Source organism: Cnephaeus nilssonii (assembly GCF_951640355.1).
Source record: "Cnephaeus nilssonii genome assembly, chromosome: 11".
Taxonomy (NCBI): Eukaryota; Metazoa; Chordata; class Mammalia; order Chiroptera; family Vespertilionidae; genus Cnephaeus; species Cnephaeus nilssonii.
In genome coordinates this window covers 13,034,730-13,052,335 of record NC_137082.1, presented here as the reverse complement: position 1 = coordinate 13,052,335, position 17,606 = coordinate 13,034,730, and the positions used below count along the sequence as shown (strand labels likewise).

Here is a 17,606-nt window from a genome sequence, read left to right as displayed (position 1 = left end):
GTGGAAAGGAGGGAAAGAGGGAGGGAGGGAGGGAGGGAGGGAGGGAGGGAGGGAGGGAGGGAGGGAGGGAGGAAGGGAGGGATATTAATGTGAGAGGAAAACATTGATCGGTTGACTTCTGTACACATCTTGACCAGGGATCAAACTTGCAATCTGAGTATGTGTCCCGAGCAGGAATCAAATCCACAACCTTTTAGTGTATGGGAAATGCTCCAACCAACTGAGTCACCCAGCCAGGGTTCAAGTGATTTTCTTTAAGTGGCCTAAAGTCTTTCAACACAATGGAAATAACTACTTATAAGTAAAAATGACAGCAAAGACTTTGTGTGGTTCTTTTAAAAGCAGAATCCCTGCCTGGTTGAGCATCGATCTATGAACCAGGAAGTCAAAGTTTGATTCTCGGTCAAGGCCAGGTTGCAGGCTGGATCCCCAATAGGGGGGGGTGCAGAAGGCAGCCAATCAATGATTCTCTCAAATTGTTGATGTTTTCTATCTCTCTCTCCCTTTCCCTTCCTCTCTGAAATCAATAAAAATACTTTTCTCTTAAAAAAATCAGACTCCCTAAAGAGAAACAAATAGTAGAGATAGGTACCTGTCAGAGGTGAGTGCTGACCACATGGGCATTCTGGTAGGGTCCCTGTCCGTAAAGGAGGCTAATGTAATCACCCTTCCCCATCCTAGCAGAGGAACAGTCGCTTGGGGGAAGCTGCATTGTGCAATGTCACCATAGGGCTATTTTACCTTTTCCTTGCCTAAAATGATTCTACATAAAACAGAATCCTGTCATTTGTCTTAGACTCCTGTAGTTAACTGTCCTTTACCACACTGTAGTTTACATCTTTTTAATCTAAATTTAGTAGTAATCTGATTTAAAGCTTGTGACACCCTGCTTAAATATTTGGTTGCCCCTTCATACAATGGTAAAAGGCTCACTATCTCCCAAAAAAAAAAGAAAGAACGAAAGAAAAGTCAAGCCAGGACTGAAAGCAACAGTGCTTATAATTAGAAAGGCAACCAGAGGTCTGGGATGATGACCTGTGTCCCACATGGCCCATCCTTGCCAGAGATCTAGGTAATAACCTCTTAATGGTGCAACTAACTGGTCACCACCAACTTTATCTAACTCCCTCCCCAGTGAGAGAAGTCTATCAACACCCCACTGGCTAACCATAAGCTAGCCTCTCTTGAAAAGTTCTGGAAGATGGCTGCAGAGTAGCTGGAAGCTTCATCCGCTTGCTCCCAACACCAAACCAGACTTGTAGCTAAATTGCAGTGTTCATCCAGAAAAAAACAGATGACATGTAGCTGATCTGAATACTGAGAGCAGGGAACTCAGAGAAAAGATAGAAGGAGATGGGGAGAGGGTGAGCCAGCTTGCACAGGTACACAACAGGAAGCAAAAGCGCAGCTCCATCCCCTGGAAGTGTGGGGTCTCACAAGTATCCCCAATCCAGAGTGACAAGTATCCCCAATCCAGAGTGACAAGAGAAGGGCGGGGGAGCCTGCGTAGTGTTGAAAGTGGGAATCAGTGGAGATTCAGTACACCTAGGAGACCCAGACCGCACCATAACAGGCAAAGAGTGATTTCTTTGTTACAACACCAGCCTGAAAGTTCGCTCCAATCGAGGACTACTAGAGCCGAGCAGCAGAGCTTGGGGCCAGCAGAGGGGTCTGATTAGTACACCCAAAAGTGACACTGAGGGGGCCCTCTATTCTCTGGAAGAACTTTGGGCAGAGAGCTAGGCAGGGGCTGGTGGCTTAGGAAAGAGGATTGGTCTTGCCCACCGAGAAAGCATGGCGACACTACTCCCAACATGCGCAGAGCTCTTCAGTCTGCCCCATCCTGTGATCCAAGGCAAAGGGGAGCAGTGCTGGGCTGGAAATCTGAGCCTGTACTGTTCAGTATGATAGTGCAGAGTCTTGGATATTTGGCCCAGTTGGAGTCTGGCTAGAGGCTCTGCCCAGCGCCAGGCTGGCCATGCAAGAGAATGGAGTGCCAAGCAGAGCTGATTTTTTTTTTTTATCCCCTATACTTGGTGTGGCAGCAAGGGGTGCCAGGGAGCCAGAGCTGAGATACTGAGACTGTCTTTCAGATGGGCTTCTATCTGGAGATAGACAGACATGTGCAGCTATGGCTGCATTGTGGGGAAGCAGGTCCATTCAACCTCCCCAGGGAGTTCAGCCAGCTCAGCCCTGGAAAGGAGGAGAAGCACCCACAACCCTGTCTATAGGTTAAGGTTACTATCTCCAATCTTAGCCTGATTAAACTGCCTCCACAGAGTGCAGTTCTGTGGGAGAAGGGAGACCAACTCAGAGCAGGGACATTCAAGGGGCGTGACCCCAGATAGACCCAGCCCTTGGGCTCCAGAGGCCCCACCTGCCAGATGGCTTGGGGCGGCTTGGGGCTTCATTCCTGCTAAGCTTCAGACAGGTTACCAAAGGCCAGGCAGGGACAGCAACTGACAATTGCCTGCACCAGAGAACCTGCTAGGAGGCCCCAGCCTGGCATAACAAGTACCCAGCTTCAGGCAACACTAGAGCAAAATCCAGTGACCTCCCAAAATAGCAGATCCAAAGGGCAAATACAGTAGGCATTAAAATGCAAAGAAGAACTCCATTTTTGTGGGTGGTGTGTATGTTTGTATATGTGTGTTACTTTTAATTTCCTTTCTTTTCTTATTTCATACTAGAGGCCTGGTGCACGAAATTCATGCACGGGGGTGGGTGGGGTCCCTCAGCCCAGCCTGCACCCTCTCCAATCTGGGACATCCCTCTCACAATCCAGGATTGATGGCTCCCAACTACTCGCCTGCCTGCCTGCCTGATTGCCCCTAACTGCTTCTGCCTGCCAGCCTGATTACCCCCTAACCACTCCCGTGCCAGGCTGATCAACATCTAACTGCTCCCCTAGTGGCCCAATTGCCCCTAACTGCCCTCCCCTGCTGACCTGGTCACCCCTAACTGCCCTCCCCTGCCAGCCTGGTCGCCCCTAACTGTCTTTGCCTGCAGGCCTGGTCGCCCCCAACTGCCCTCCCCTGCTGGCCTGGTAACCCCTAACTGCCCTCCCTTGCCAGCCTGGTCGCCCCTAACTGTCCGCCACTGCAGGCCTGGTCACCCCCAACTGTCCTCCCCTGCAGGCCTGGTCCCCCCCAACTTCCCTCCCCTGCTGGCCTGATTCCCCCCAACTGCCCTCCCCTGCAGGTCTGGTCGCCCCAAACTGCCCTCCCTTGCAGGTCTGGTCCCTCCCAACTGCTCTCCCCTGCTGGCCTGATCACCCACAACTGCCCTCCCCTGCCGGCCATCTTGTGGCGGCCATCTTGTGTCTACATGGGGGCAGCCATCTTTGACCACCTGGGGCGGCCATCTTGTGTGTTGGAGTGACAGTCAATTTGCATATTACTCTTTTATTAGATAGGATTTTTAATTTTTCTTCTATTTTCTTTCACATCTCTTATTTCTCTCTTTCCTTATCTTATTCTATTTTCCTTTTCTTTTTATTTTGTTTCCCATTTTTCTTTTCCTATTTTATATTTTACTTTATTCATTATTGTTACTTTTTTAAATTTATTACTAGTTCATTTATTTTTTTTCTTTACTTTTTTATTCTTTTTTTTTTCTTTTCTTGTCTTCCTTTCTTTGATATTCTATTTTTTGTGGGGTTTTTTCTTCTCTAATTCTTTTGGTCTCTTGTCACTTAGTATTATTTTTGTTCTGTTTGTTTGTCATCTGTTTTCTTATTCTTTTTTATTGTTTTGGTGGTGGTGGTTTGTTGTTTTTTCATGTTGTTTTTGGGTTAGTCTTGTTTTGTGTTATTTTGTTCTGTCAGCTCCTGTATAACAGTTGGCATGATGTGTTAAGGTTAAGCCTCAGTCAACCAGGCCAAGGGCTGAGCAACAACAATTAATACCTAATTATAACAGGAGGGTCCATGTAACCCACACAAGGGACATTTCTAGAGCACCCAGCTCAGAAGATCAAGGAGATTAAACCTCTGCATCCCACAAGACACCCAGGACAGAGAACCAAACCACCAAGATTGGGGACCAAAACTATACAATGCATATAAATAAATCCAAAGAAAAAGCAAAAATGGGGAAACAAAGAAACAAGCCTGAAATGACAGAACAGAAGGAATCCCTTGAAAAAGAGCTAAATGAAATGGAGGCAAGGAATTCATCAGAAAAGGAGTATAAAGTAATGGTTTTAAGAATGTTCAACAGCATGAAAAAGGATAGAGAAACCATTAAAAACAACCAGTCAGAAATGAACAATGACATATTTGAAGTAAAGAATACACTGGAAAGAATAAACAGTAGGTTAGAGGAAACAGAGGATCAAATTAGATAATTAGAAAACAAGGCAAAAAAAATCACTCAATTAGAGCAGAAAAATACTTTTTTTTAAAGCATGAGGACAGTTTTAACCCTTTACACTCGCTTGCTTTTTTCTCGATTCCTTTATTCTAATGCTAACCATGTCGAGTCACACTCGACATCTGAGTGCAAAAGGTTAAGGGAACTTTGGGACACCATGAAACGTAACAAAATCTGTATCATAGGGGTGCCAGAGAGAGAAGAAAGTGAGCAAGAGATACAGAACATGTTTGAAGTAATAATGAGAAAACTTCCCTAACCTGGTGAAGGAAATAGTCACACAAGTTCGGAAAGCAGAGAGTCCGAATTAAGATGAACCAAACAAAACCCACACCAAAACAATACATAATTAACCCTTTGCACTCGCTTGCTTTTTTCTTGATTCCTTTATTCTAATGCTAACCGTGTCGAGTCACACTCGACATCCGAGTGCAAAAGGTTAAAATGGAAAAGGCTAGCCCTAGCTGGTTTGGCTCAGCGGATAGAGCGTCGGCCTGCGGACTGGGGGGTCCTGGGTTCAATTCCGACCAAGGACACATGCCCAGGTTGTGAGCTCGATCCCCACTAGGGGGCGTGCAGGAGGCAGCTGAACAATGATTATCTCTCATCATTGATGTTTCTATCTCTCCCTCTCCCTTCCTCTCTGAAATCAATAAAGAAATATATATATTTTAAAAAATGGAAAAGGCTAAAGACAAAGAAAAAGTCTTAAAGGCAGCTAAAGTCAGTTACCCACAAGGAAGCTCCCATAAGGCTGTCAACTAATTTCTCAACAGAAAGACTACAGGCCAGAAAGGAATGGAATGAACTATTCAAAGTAATGAAAAGCAAGGATCTGAAACCAAGACTACTCTATCCAAGAAGGCTATCATTCAAAATTGAAGGTGAAATAGCTTCCTAGGCAAAAAAAAAAAAAAAAAGGGTAAAGGAAGCTAATTACCTCTAGAAAGGAACATAGTACCTATCAATAATAACCATAAATGTGAATGAATTAAATGCTTCAACCAAAAGACATATGGTACCTGGATGGATAAGAAAACATGACCTATATATATGCTATCTATAAGAGACCCACTTCAGAACAAAACACTCACACGGGATGGAAAAAAATTTTCCATGAAAATGGAAACAAAAGAAAAGCTGGGTAACAATACTTATACCTGACAAATAGACTTCAAAACAAAGGCCATAAAAGAGACAAAAAAAGGTCACTATGTATTACTAAAGGGAACAATCCAAAAAGAGGATATAACCCTAGTAAACATATAAGTACCTGGTATAGGAAAACCTAAGTATGTAACAGAAACTCTTGGAGGACTTTGAGGGAGAGACAGCAATACAGTCATAGTAGGGGACTACCCCACTGACATCACTGGATAGATTATCCAGACCCCCCCCCCCCAAAAAAAAAAGGAAGCCCTAACCGGTTTTGCTCAGTGGATAAAGCCTGTGGACTCAAGGGTCCCAGGTTCAATTCCAGTCAAGGGCATGTACCTCGGTTGCGGGCACATACCCAGTAGGGAGTGTGCAGGAGACAGCTGATCGATGTTTCCCTCTCATCGATGTTTCTAACTCTCTATCCCTTTCCCTTCCTCTCTGTAAAAAATCAATAAAATATAGTTTTAAAAAAAAGAAACTAGTGACCTTAAACAACATACTGGATCAGATGGATTTAATTGATATTTATAGATTATTTCATCACAAAGCTGCAGAATACACATAGACAGGTATGATGTTTTAATTTGCATCTCTCTGATGATTAGTGATGTTGAACATTTTTTTAATGTGTCTAGTTGCCATCTGTATGTCCTCTTTGGAGAAGTGTCTATTTTCAGGTCCTTTGCCCATTTTTCAATTGGCTTGTTTGTCTTCTTGGAGTTGAGTTGAATAAGCTCTTTATATATTTTGGATATTAACCCCTTATCAGATGTATCATTGGCAAAACCATAAAAAAAAAAATCCTAGAAGAAAACATAGGCAGTAAAACCTCAGACATCTCACATAATGGTATTTTCACCAATACATCTCCTAGGGCGGTCATCAATAAATCAACAAACAACAAGTGTTGGCGAGGATATGGAGAAAAGGGAACCCTAGTGAACTATTGGTGCAGCCACTGTGGAAAACAGTATGGAGTTTCCTAAAAAATTAAAAATAGCCCGGCTATTTTTATGGCTCAGTGGTTGAGCCAATTCCCAGTCATGGCATATGCCTGGCTTATGGGCACGATCCCCAGTAGGGGGCATGTGGGAGGCAGCCAATCTATGATTCTCTCTCATCATTGATGTTTCTTTCTCTCCCTCTCCCATCCTCTCTGAAATCAATAAAAAAATATTTTTTAAAAAAATTAAAAATAGAACTGACTTTTGACCCAGCAATTCCACTTTTGGGAATATATCCTAAGAATTCCAAAACACCAATCAGAAAAAAACATATGCTGCCCTATGTTTGAAGCAGCGTTGTTTACAGTATCCAAGATCTGGAAATAGCCCAAGTGCGTATCAGTAGATAAATGGATGAAAAAGCTGAGATACATCTACACAATGGAATACTATACAGCTATAAAAAAAGAAGGTTCTCTCTCTCTCTCTCCCTCTCTTATGCTTTCCGACAGCATGGAAGGACCTGGAGATTATTATGCTAAGCAAAATAAACCAGTCAGAGAAAAATAAATATCACCTGATCTCACTTATATGTGGAATCTAATGAACAAAATAAACTGACGAACAAAATAGGACCAGAGACATGGATACAGTACTTGGAACAGACTGACAGATCTCAGAAGGGAGAAGGATGGAAGAAATTGGAGATTAACCAAAGAACTTATATACATACTAGCGTTCCCGTTGCAGGAAAAATCCTGCAATAGGATTTCCTGCTGCACTCTACCCCGCCTCCGCTCCTCCCTTGTCGCCCGCCCCGCCTTCTCGGCCAGCCCGCCTGCTTTTCCCTTCGCCCCCGGCCCCGCCTCCACTCCTCCCTTGTCGCCCGCCCCGCCTTCTCCGCCAGCCCGCCTGCTTTTCCCTTCACCCCCGGCCCTGCCTTCGCTCCTCCCTTCTCCTCCCCCCGGCTTGCTTGCTTCTCCGAAGCTTTACTCCCTTCTGCAGCTCTTGGGTTCTTTGGCGCTGTCTTGATATGCCAATTAGCCGCCATCTTTGTTGGGTCAATTTGCATGCTCGTCCTGATTGGTTGATGGGCGTGGCTTGGCTGGTGGGCGTGGCTTTGACATAGCGAAGGTGCGGTCAATTTGCATATTCGTCTATTATTAGATTAGACTAGAGGCCTGGATCCCTCAGCCTGGCCTGCACCCTCTCGCAATCCAGGACCCCTCAGGGGATGTTGGACTGCAGGTTTTAGCTGATCCCCGCCCCCAAGGGATGTAGTAGTGCATGAAGTGGCAGGCAGCGGGGAGGAGCTGGAGCTCAGGCTGGGCACCCCGCCACTCCCACTCATCCCGGCCCCGCTGTGCCTGCTGCTGCCACTCAGTAGCTCTGCCACGGAGACAGGAGAGGCTCACGCCACCACAGCTGCGCTTGCCAGCCGTGAGCCCGGCATCTGGCACCCATCGGTCAGCTGAGTGGTGGCTCCCACTGTGGAAGCACACTGACCACCAGGGGGCAGCTCCTGCGTTGAGCATCTGCCCCCTGGTGGTCAGTGCACATCATAGCGACTGGTTGACCGGTCGTTCAGTCATTTAGGCTTTTATATATATAGATATGCTTAGCCCATAGACACAAACAATAATGTGAAGGTCTGGGGTGGGGCAGGAGTTGGGTGAAGGGGGGCATAGAAGTAGGAAATTGGGTACATCTACAATACTGTCAATAATAAAAAAAAAGTTCTGTGGTCACATTTTAGATATAGCACCTTAAACTTAAACTCCTTGACAATGCTATCCAATGTAACTTTCTGCAGTGATAGAAATACAGCAGCCACTAGTCATGTGCGGCTACTGAGCACTTGAAATGGGGCTAGCAGGTTATATGAATGATCCAAAGACCATCTCTGTGTGTCAGCCCCTGAATTGTGTATTTCTTCACTGCAGGCTGTGAGACCCATTAGCTCAAAAAGCCCTCCAATGCCAAACTCCAATTTTTACATATCCAATCACTTTTAAATATAGCCCAAACAAGCAAATTTTCAGCCATTTAGAGCTTGCCTGCTACATACTCTGTGAAACCTCACCTAACAGCTGTAGTTCTGCCTTGCAGAACAAATTAAGTTTCAAAACTGAGGTTCCACAGTGTCTGGGACAAAGCAATGCAAGCAAAGGAAACACAGTAGCACCCAATAAGCACTCGGCATGTGAGTAAAGCATACATGCTTTAGGCGTTAACTTAAAGCCTCCATTCCCAAGCCTTGACCACAATAACCAAAACAGGGAGTTTGAGGCAGAGTGAGTTAGAGGAAGCTGCTCGAACAGGTCAGGCCACTGCCAGGGGCAGATCCCACAGAACCCTGCAGACCAGAGAAGTATCTGCCAGCATGCATGGTCAATGTCCAAAGGCAGAACAGAGAGCATCTCCCTAGTCCTTTGGCTCAGGGACCTTCGCAGCTCATGTCATCTCATGCAACACGTTCTGAGAAACACACTTTCCCCTTGCTTACACTTGTTGGTCGCAGTTCTACTCTGGGGAGCAACAAACCCTTGCCCTCCTAGACAGCCCTCCCTAGAACTGATGTCTGAAGTCACACCATCCTCAGTTCTCTCGTCTCCAAGCAAGGCATCCCCAGTCCTACTGGAGCTCCTCAGATGGTGGGGCTTACAGAACATTCTCTTTTCTCATTGGTTCAGAGTTTGTCAACGTCCCCCATAAAATGTGGTTCCCACAACTCAAGGCAAAGCTCTAATTTAACCAAAAATTATCACTCCACAAAATGGCTTTAGCTGACAAAACTAAAAAGTAAAGGATTTCACAGAAAAATATGGTTTCCAGCTTCTCTTGAAAAAGCGGCAGATCTGGCCCTAAGAAACCCAAAGTTGCAGGGTGGCCGCACAGGTGTCCAATCTTCAGACAAGCACACACTGCTCTCCCCAGCCTCACACTTGCTGCAGACAGTACCACATCCGGTTGGTACAAGAACCATTGTGACTGATGCTAAGACCAAGGCTTGGAACACAAAAAGCTCTCAGAAAATGGAAGGTACCAGGACTGCAGCTCCCTGGAGGCATCTGAGTCCCTGACTGGTGCAGAGTTCCTTGCAGTGGTTTCTGTACCCATGCTCTAGGCCAGTGGTCGGCAAACTCATTAGTCAACAGAGCGGCAAACCGCGGCGGCTCCCGTTTGCCGACCACTGCTCTAGGCACACCTACTTTATCCCCAGGTTCATTAACTTTTTGACAGATCCATCTCACTGGTTCCTGCAAACTCACAGTCAACTACAATTCTGCCTTTCCTCCAGGTGTGCCCCTGGCCTCTGCACTCCTTCATTATGGTAACTTAAATAAAGGACGCCCACTTATCCCCATCCATTTCTACTGCCGAAACCCATCATACTCCCCTTCTCTGTGTGTGCTGACACACTCAGGAGAGCTGACAATTTCCTTCCCAGGTACAGTTTGGGAAATCAACTTGTTTGCCCCAATCTCTTGAGCCTGAAATTTCCTACAGTCTTTAAGTGCCAGAGAACGATTACGGTAATGCAATTTCTGTTGGCTCGACCACAATTTACACAATCCTGTACTTTCACCAGCCAAATATGAAAGGCGTTCTCTAAGCCCTTCTGCACACAGGACATCAGAGCCTCGAGTCATGGACTGAAGTCCTGACACACTGACCCTGTGAGAATAAAAACAACCCGTGATTTTTGTGGGAAACCTGTGAGCCCCAAATCTATGCGGGACCAGAACGCCAGGTGTCAAAGTGATCTCTGGGAACTGAGAAAGTCAAACAGCAACAAAGTCTGTCTGTTTGAGTGACTGCACCTCAAATATGTTTATTTTTCACATTCCTTTATACTACTGCTCCTAGACTATAGATGTCTTCATATTAGCATTGAAAATAACAAAGAACTTATAAAAGCCCTTTGAAAACACTTATGGACACAATGCTGAGAAGAAAACTTCAGATTCCTAAATCCTCATGGCTTCATGACTTTATGACAGCCCTATCTATTTCTCCACACTGCTTCTCTCACTCTTCAGTCATTTTTTTAAAAATATGTTTTTATTGATTTGAGAGAGAGGAAGGAAGATGAATAGAGATATAGAAGCATCAATGAGAAATATAAATTGGCTGCCTCCTGCACGCTCCCTACTGGGGATCGAGCCTGCAACCCGGGCATATACCCTGATCGGGAATTGAACCAGTGACCTCTTGGTGCATGGGTTGACGCTCAACCACTTAGCCCCACGGGCCAGGCTCACTCTTCAGTCTTAAAAAGGAAAAAGGAAAATTGACCAAGTAGAGGTATGTAATTCGTTTAAAAATCGTTTAGGAAAAGCGATTGAGCCCAGGTTCAATTCCGGTCAAGGGCACATGCCCAGGTTGCGGGTTTGATCCTCAGTGGGGGGCATACAGGAGGCAAGCAATCAATGATTCTCTCTCATCATTGATGTTTCCATCTCTCTCTCCCTCTCCCTTCCTCTCTGAAACCAATAAAAATATATTCTAAAAAAAGAAAAACCTATAAAAATAAAAACGGCTATTAAATTTTCAATGTATTCACTCTTCAGTCCTAAACAGTTATTTTTGGACATGAAACAGCTATTCTCTCTTCCCAGACAGAAATATGTTTCAAAAGGGAAGGAATATTTTCAGTGTTACAATCATTCTAACAATAAAGTTTCTAAAGCACCTGGAGAAATTGATGCCAAATAATACTAATTATAAGCTTGCAATGGTAAAGTGCTTAGCAATGGAACTTTAAAGTGCTATGTTCCACTCTGAATAAATGGATTTAATGACTGCATTCCCCATTATAGTTCAAACACAGAATATGCTTGTCAATCATTGCACAGCTGCCAATTCTATCCTTCTTCATTCATTTTCATTTCTTTTGACTCCAATACTCTGTAACTTTATGTAAACCATTTCACTCACACAGACCTCAATGACCTACCTCATCAGTGAAAGAACTAACATCACCTTTCATGCCAAGAATCAGGAGTTAGCCAAGGTATTGCTAGATGTCCCATCCACTAAAATCTACTGTCCTACTTCTGTTCATTGAATAATGTATCTTCCGAGGCTTTCTTTATCCTGTTTAGCACATATAAAGTTTATATTATAGCTGTCACATTTCTACTTCCTTCAGATCCCTTTACTTTTACCCATTATACTCAATGCTTTTTTGTCTTATGATGAATAGTCAACATTTAAGGTAATCAAGAAGACAATTAGATGAACTATTAAAAATGATCACAAAAGAAACAAAAAACAGAGGAGAATTACATGACAAAAACAATTTAAAAAAAAAAAACAACTATAGCCCTGACCGGTTTGGCTCAGTGGATAGAGCGTCAGCCTGCTGACTGAAGGGTTCCAGGTTCGATTCCGGTCAAGGGCATGTACCTTGATTGTGGGCACATCCCCAGTAGGGGGTGTGCAGGAGGCAGCTGATCGATGTTTCTCTCTCATCGATGTTTCTAACTCTCTCTCTCTCCCTTCCTCTCTGTAAAAAAATCAATAAAATATATATTTTAAAAAACACTATAGTATTATGATAATAAATGTAGAAAGGAAGATGGCTGACAAAAACTCACTATGAAAGAGACCATTACAGATATATACGGTTTCTCTGGTAAAGTGCTGCCCGTCCTTGCATGACCATTCTAATAGGCCCCTCGGTCATCAGCAGAGGATGGCTTCTCTATGTCCACATTCAATGGGGTGGCCAACGTGTCCTGATCTGCCAAGATTAGCACTGAAAGTCCTGCGTCCTTGGACGTATGAGTCCGGGGAAAACCAGGATGGTTAGTGACGCTACGGTCAGAACTCTATTATATTTTCCACTGAGCCCAGAAGTCAGACGTTACCAGAAAGTCGTCTCATCGAATTGCCTTTTTAGAGCCCAAACAGTCCTCTCTGCTATAGCTCTCCCTCCAAGGTGTTCCTCTCACGATCATCAGTGAATAAATTCCGTCTGTCCCAGCCAAACCTGTCCCTCATTCAGTACGTACCACACCCCTTGGCACACCAATAAATATTTCCATTATTTCTCTCAACCTATAAATCAATCAGTTCCACGGCATTGAGCTTGGTCTGTGTAGAGCCGCCTGGATACCAAAATATTCAAAGCCATGAGACTCGGGACACAAAATTAAAAACGGAAGTTTATTGTATATTAAAATAGATGTCTGAGGACCGTGCTTCAGTTGTTAAAGCTAACAAAACACGGCATACTTAAATTCTAGAAGGTTGAGAGAAGAAGCAAAGGCCAAAAATCTGATATTTCTTTCATCAGGCATCAACAACTACCGTTTCCTATGCTTCTGTGTCCGTATCAGGGGAAATGTGCAAAGCTGAATTCTCACAAAAATTGCCGAACAGAGTCACTTGTGAGCTCTCCTCTTTCCGGAAAGCCTCGGCGAGGGCTGGTGGCCTGCGAGAAGGGCCAGGCGCCGAGGGCAGCGCTCCGGAGCTGGATCTCCAGCGGCGACCTGACATCTTTTCGGACCTCCCTTCGGGACGGTGCGAGCGCGGGCCCGGGAAGACGCAGGGCAGGGGCCGGGCGGCTCTCCCCGGGGACCGGGTGAGCCAGCGGGAAGGACAGCGCGCAGAGGAAGGGAGAGTGAGGGGAAGGCGAGGAAGCCACCGCTCTGGAAGCGGGGGCCGGAGGGGTCGGTGCGGTGCGTGGCGGCCTCGAACCCGGAGCCTGGGACACTGCAGTGACTGAGCGCAGAGGGGGCCCAAAGCCTCCAGGACCCGGCAGGGGCATCCGCCTGGACGGAGCCTGGTTTCCTCCCCGTAAGACGAGTTTTGCCGAGGGGACTGCAGGACGCGGGGCGCCAAGCCGCGCGTTGGCACCGCATTTGCCCTGCGGCTGTCACGGCCCTCATCACGCTTGGGGGCCGGGCCTACCTGCCATCCTGGGCCTCCGGGGTCTGGCTGTCGTCCGTGACGACGGGCGGCCGCGGGGGCCGGCGCTGCCGGAGCCCAGCCGCCTCGCTCATTTTGGAACTGTCACCGCCGCCTGACCGCCGGCACCGAAACGGAAAAACGCCAAAACGCCGGCTCCGAGGGCGCCCGCGCCCCGCCCCTTCCTGGCCCGCGCGCCCAAGCTACGCACTCTGGCCCCGCCCCTTCCTGTCTGCTGGCTGTCACTCAGTGGGCCTTCCCGGCGCTTTCCAGCGGCCCGCGTGCCGGTTCCCCGCCTCCTGGGGGTTTGCGGTCCAGAGGGAGCGCCTTGGCCTCGGGCTTCTGGAGCCCAAACGCCCGCCGCCTGGTGCAGCCCCTGCGCTGCCTGCTTTCATTTCTTTTCGTTTCTGATGGTGAATGACAATAATTGCTGTGCACGTGGGCAGTGAGGTGGTGGTGGTTTGTGTCGGTAAAGAGGCTGGTGCAGCTTATTGGATGTCAAAGACGGGGGTTCCTACAGGCAGCGTAAAAAGTAACTTCATATTCTTGGAGATGTTAGAGGCACCTCTCACAGACACCTGAGTCACTGGGAGAGGGCTGTCCCCAATCTCAATTCTTGTCTTCTCATATAAATGAATTTAAATGAGAAAACGCCAGGTGATTGCGCTGTGATGAAGCCAATTTTATTAAAGCAAGCAAATTTATTACAGAAGCAAGCAAAGACTTCTGGTTTGTAAAGCGCAGGTGGGCTCTCGGCTTACCCGAAGAGCAAGGTGGGTGGGGGTCCAAAGCGTTATATACCTTCCTGTCTATAGGTTTCAGAATTCCTCTGCTGAATATTTTGGTACACATTAATTCTCAAGGTCCCTTTTTACTTTGTTATGGCCTTCCCAGAATTCATGAGAAGCACCTGGCAATTTTATCCTACCAAGCCTTGAGACTGCTGCTGGCTTTTCTGCTTAGGGAGTAAAACTGCCCTTTTTCCTCTCTCCTTTTCCCCTCCTTTTCTGTAGTCTCTGGTTAGAGAGGCTTTTAACCATTAGCTCCCAAGTGTCCTTGTTTTGGGGAAGATAATGGCTTGTTATTTACAAGCCAGCTGCAAATTGCACACACTGGTTGGCCTTGTTTTAACTTTCCTGTCTCGGTTTCCCTATTCTTCTTGTCCTGAAATTTCCCTAGCTTTTCACTGCCCTGTAACAGGATACAGCAGGGCAACAACCCTCACCTAAAAATTATACTTTGTCTGAACAGATCTGGTTAAGGGGAAAATAGGCTGGAAAATGTCCATATGGTTAAGGCCAGATGTTGAGCGTTAAAATCTTTTTGTGATGATTACAACAGACATTTGATAAAGTTTATGAAAGTGATAAGAAAAAAAATTCTAAATTAAATTACAGCAGGAGAGTGAAAGAGACAGAACTGCTAGTCTGTTAATGGATGCTGACCAGTTAGCAAAAACACTTCTCACATCCCTGTTTTGCCTGTTGGAATTGCAGATTGATTTCCAGGTGGATATTTCCACAGGTTATTTTAGCCAGGCACCAATAAGAAACATAAGAAACGTTCAAATGTATAGAGATTTCTATGAGTTTATTTGAGCCAAACTGAGGACAATTGCTGGTGAACAAAACCTCAACAGATTGAGAAAATGCTTCAGAAAAAAATGGTAGTTTTGCACCTTATTTTATGCATTACAATAAAAAGAAAAGATGTTAAGTGGGTTACATGAAATCCATTGGTGATTGATTAAGGAGAATGGGTGGGGGAACCTCTGGGATTGGATAAAAAGTAAAATGATAGACACATACTTCTTTTACATAGGTGGGTACAGGATAGTTAGCAGTCAGCAATTAGCATAACCATACAATGAGGGGATTTCTGGTCTCCACTCTGCAGGTTCAGTGCCTGTGCTTTGAGGGGTCCAGCAAAAGGAAAATTACTCTGTTATTGCAAAGGCATATTTATCAGGTATGTTACCCTAGATACAAAAAGACAATAGGCAGGCTTAGTTAATTGACCTTTGTTAGGGAAAAATATTGCCTTATGACATGACTACCACCATGAACCTCTTTTAATTAAAAAGTTTTCGTTTCAGCCCTAATAAGTTTGGCTCAGTGGGTAGAGTGCTGGCCTGTGGACTAAAGGGTCCCAGGTTCGATTCCAGTCAAGGGCATGTACCTTAGTGTCGGGCACATCCCCAGTAGGGGGCGTGCAGGAGGCAGCTGATCGATGTTTCTAACTCTCTATCCCTCTCCCTTCCTCTCTGTAAAATCAATAAAATATATTTTTTTAAAAGAAAGTTTTCCTTTCAGACCATCCTGTGTGGTTACTATAAGGCTCTGAGTTTGTAAGGCTGACACACAGGCCTCCCCTGAGCTTGTCAGGCGTAGTATTTGGCCCCTTTTTTTCATTCATACATCTAACTCCAGGAGTCCCACTTGTTTACGGGAGGGCTTTTCAGTCTGCTACCCCCAACCAATCTACAAGAGCAGACATTTCTTTATTCCATCTCTGCAACTATCCCAGGGCTGGCCCGTTTCACCTTCCCCAACTTCACTGCCTATAACTCATGTGAATTCTTTCATATTACCACTTACTTCTCCCTTCCCCCTACTTGATGTATAAAATGCTTACAAAACTCTGGGACCACCGAGAAGCTGTCTTTTCTACCTAGCCATGCTGCTGGTAATTAACCTAGTTATTAATAACAGGAAAGGAGCAAAGAGAAGATAGATGCATGCCCAATAAAGTTCAGGGGACTAGCGAAGGTGCTTACTGCCAATCACACCTGGGAACAGAGGTCATTGTGTTATTGGAGAAATTGGGGTAAACTCTTCCTCACTAGGTGCTGGGGGTGGGGTCCTTATGATACCTTCAGAAAAAGAATGTTCTGAGACTAGCCCAGGAGGATGAGTGATCTTTGTTTGCACAGAATTAAATCTGCATTTCTAATGTCCCATTTCCCTTAGTCCAGTTATAGAGGAAGTGCAGCTGGGTTTCAGTAGAGCCGGAAGCAACGCCAGTGTCCACAGTTTCCATTCCATGTGGCAGCCAGGTCCAGTTCAGCATCAAGTTGGTTGTAGTCCATTAGTCCAATGTATGTGTGTGTGTGGGGGGGGGGGGGGGGCGGGCTGGGAGGTCCACATGGCTCATGGCCACTTGGGAGAATGCCAGGAAGCAGGGGCAAGAGAGCCCTACAAGCCAGGAGTCAAGCACAATGCGCCAAGAGCATAAGAGAAAGCAGGAGGGCAAACTCCTTTATTTAGGGGATTAAATATCCCAAATTTCACACCCTTGCAGTGACCATTCTGACCAATGACCTGTTCCCAAGTGGGACTGACAGGCAAGTACCTTCCCAAGGTCACCCCAACTTTACTGGGCATGCGTCTATTCTTCTCCCTGTCCAGTCCCTTCCCCCAGGGATCTGTGGGGAATGTACTGATGGTTCCCTGGGGAGTGTAAAACTTTAGCTTCCTGGTGAAGCTGCCTAAATGACATATAACATTTGGCCTCTCCCTTCCTGTTATTAATAAACTAGAGGCCCGTTGCACTATATTCGTGCAAGAATAGGCCTTCCTTTCCCTGGCTTCACTCCCGGCCGCCCGGGAGCCTGCAAGTCCCCACTCCCGGGCCGCCCAGGAGCCACCTAGTCCCCGCTCCCAGCCAGATCACCGCTCCTGTAGTTCCCTCCGCTCCACTCTCCCCCTCATAGCAGGCATCCCACCCCGCCTGGCTGCTCCGTGCATGCATATGCAAATTAAACCACCATCTTTGTCATGTTAACTTGCATACTCACTCCTGATTGGCTGTGGACATAGAGGAGGTACAGTCAATTTACATGTTTGTCTATTATTAGGTAAGATAGGTTAATTACAACAGTATCAATTGGCCAAAATGGGGGTGGCCACTGCAAACGCAATAAGATTTAATCCCCTAAACAAAGAAACTCACTCTGTTATGCTCTTGTGCTCCTGTGCTTTCAGGACCTTTGGTACCCTTGTGGCTTGGGGCACACCCTCCTGTATTCTCCTGTGTGGCCTATGGCCATGTGAACCCCTACACCAGTGGTCGGCAAACTCATTAGTCAACAGAGCGGCAAACCTTGGCTCACGAGCCGCCGCAGTTTGCCGACCACTGCCCTACACACAATGGACTAGTGGACTACAACTAGCTTGATGGTGTCCTGGACCCAGCCGCAACATGGAAAGGAAAC

The 17,606-nt window shown here is 46.1% G+C and overlaps 1 protein-coding gene across 1 annotated transcript in view; it reads right to left on the bottom strand.

Annotated features, from left to right (window-relative positions):
• Nucleotides 1-13,584, bottom strand: part of APMAP (adipocyte plasma membrane associated protein) — a 42,817-nt gene extending 29,233 nt beyond the window's left edge. The window contains exon 1 of the mRNA XM_079784741.1: nt 13,397-13,584. Within this exon, the coding sequence (XP_079640867.1) occupies nt 13,397-13,488 (92 nt within the window). The 5' untranslated portion in view covers nt 13,489-13,584. The remainder of the gene's footprint in view (nt 1-13,396) is intronic.
• Between the last annotated feature and the right edge of the window lie 4,022 nt (nt 13,585-17,606).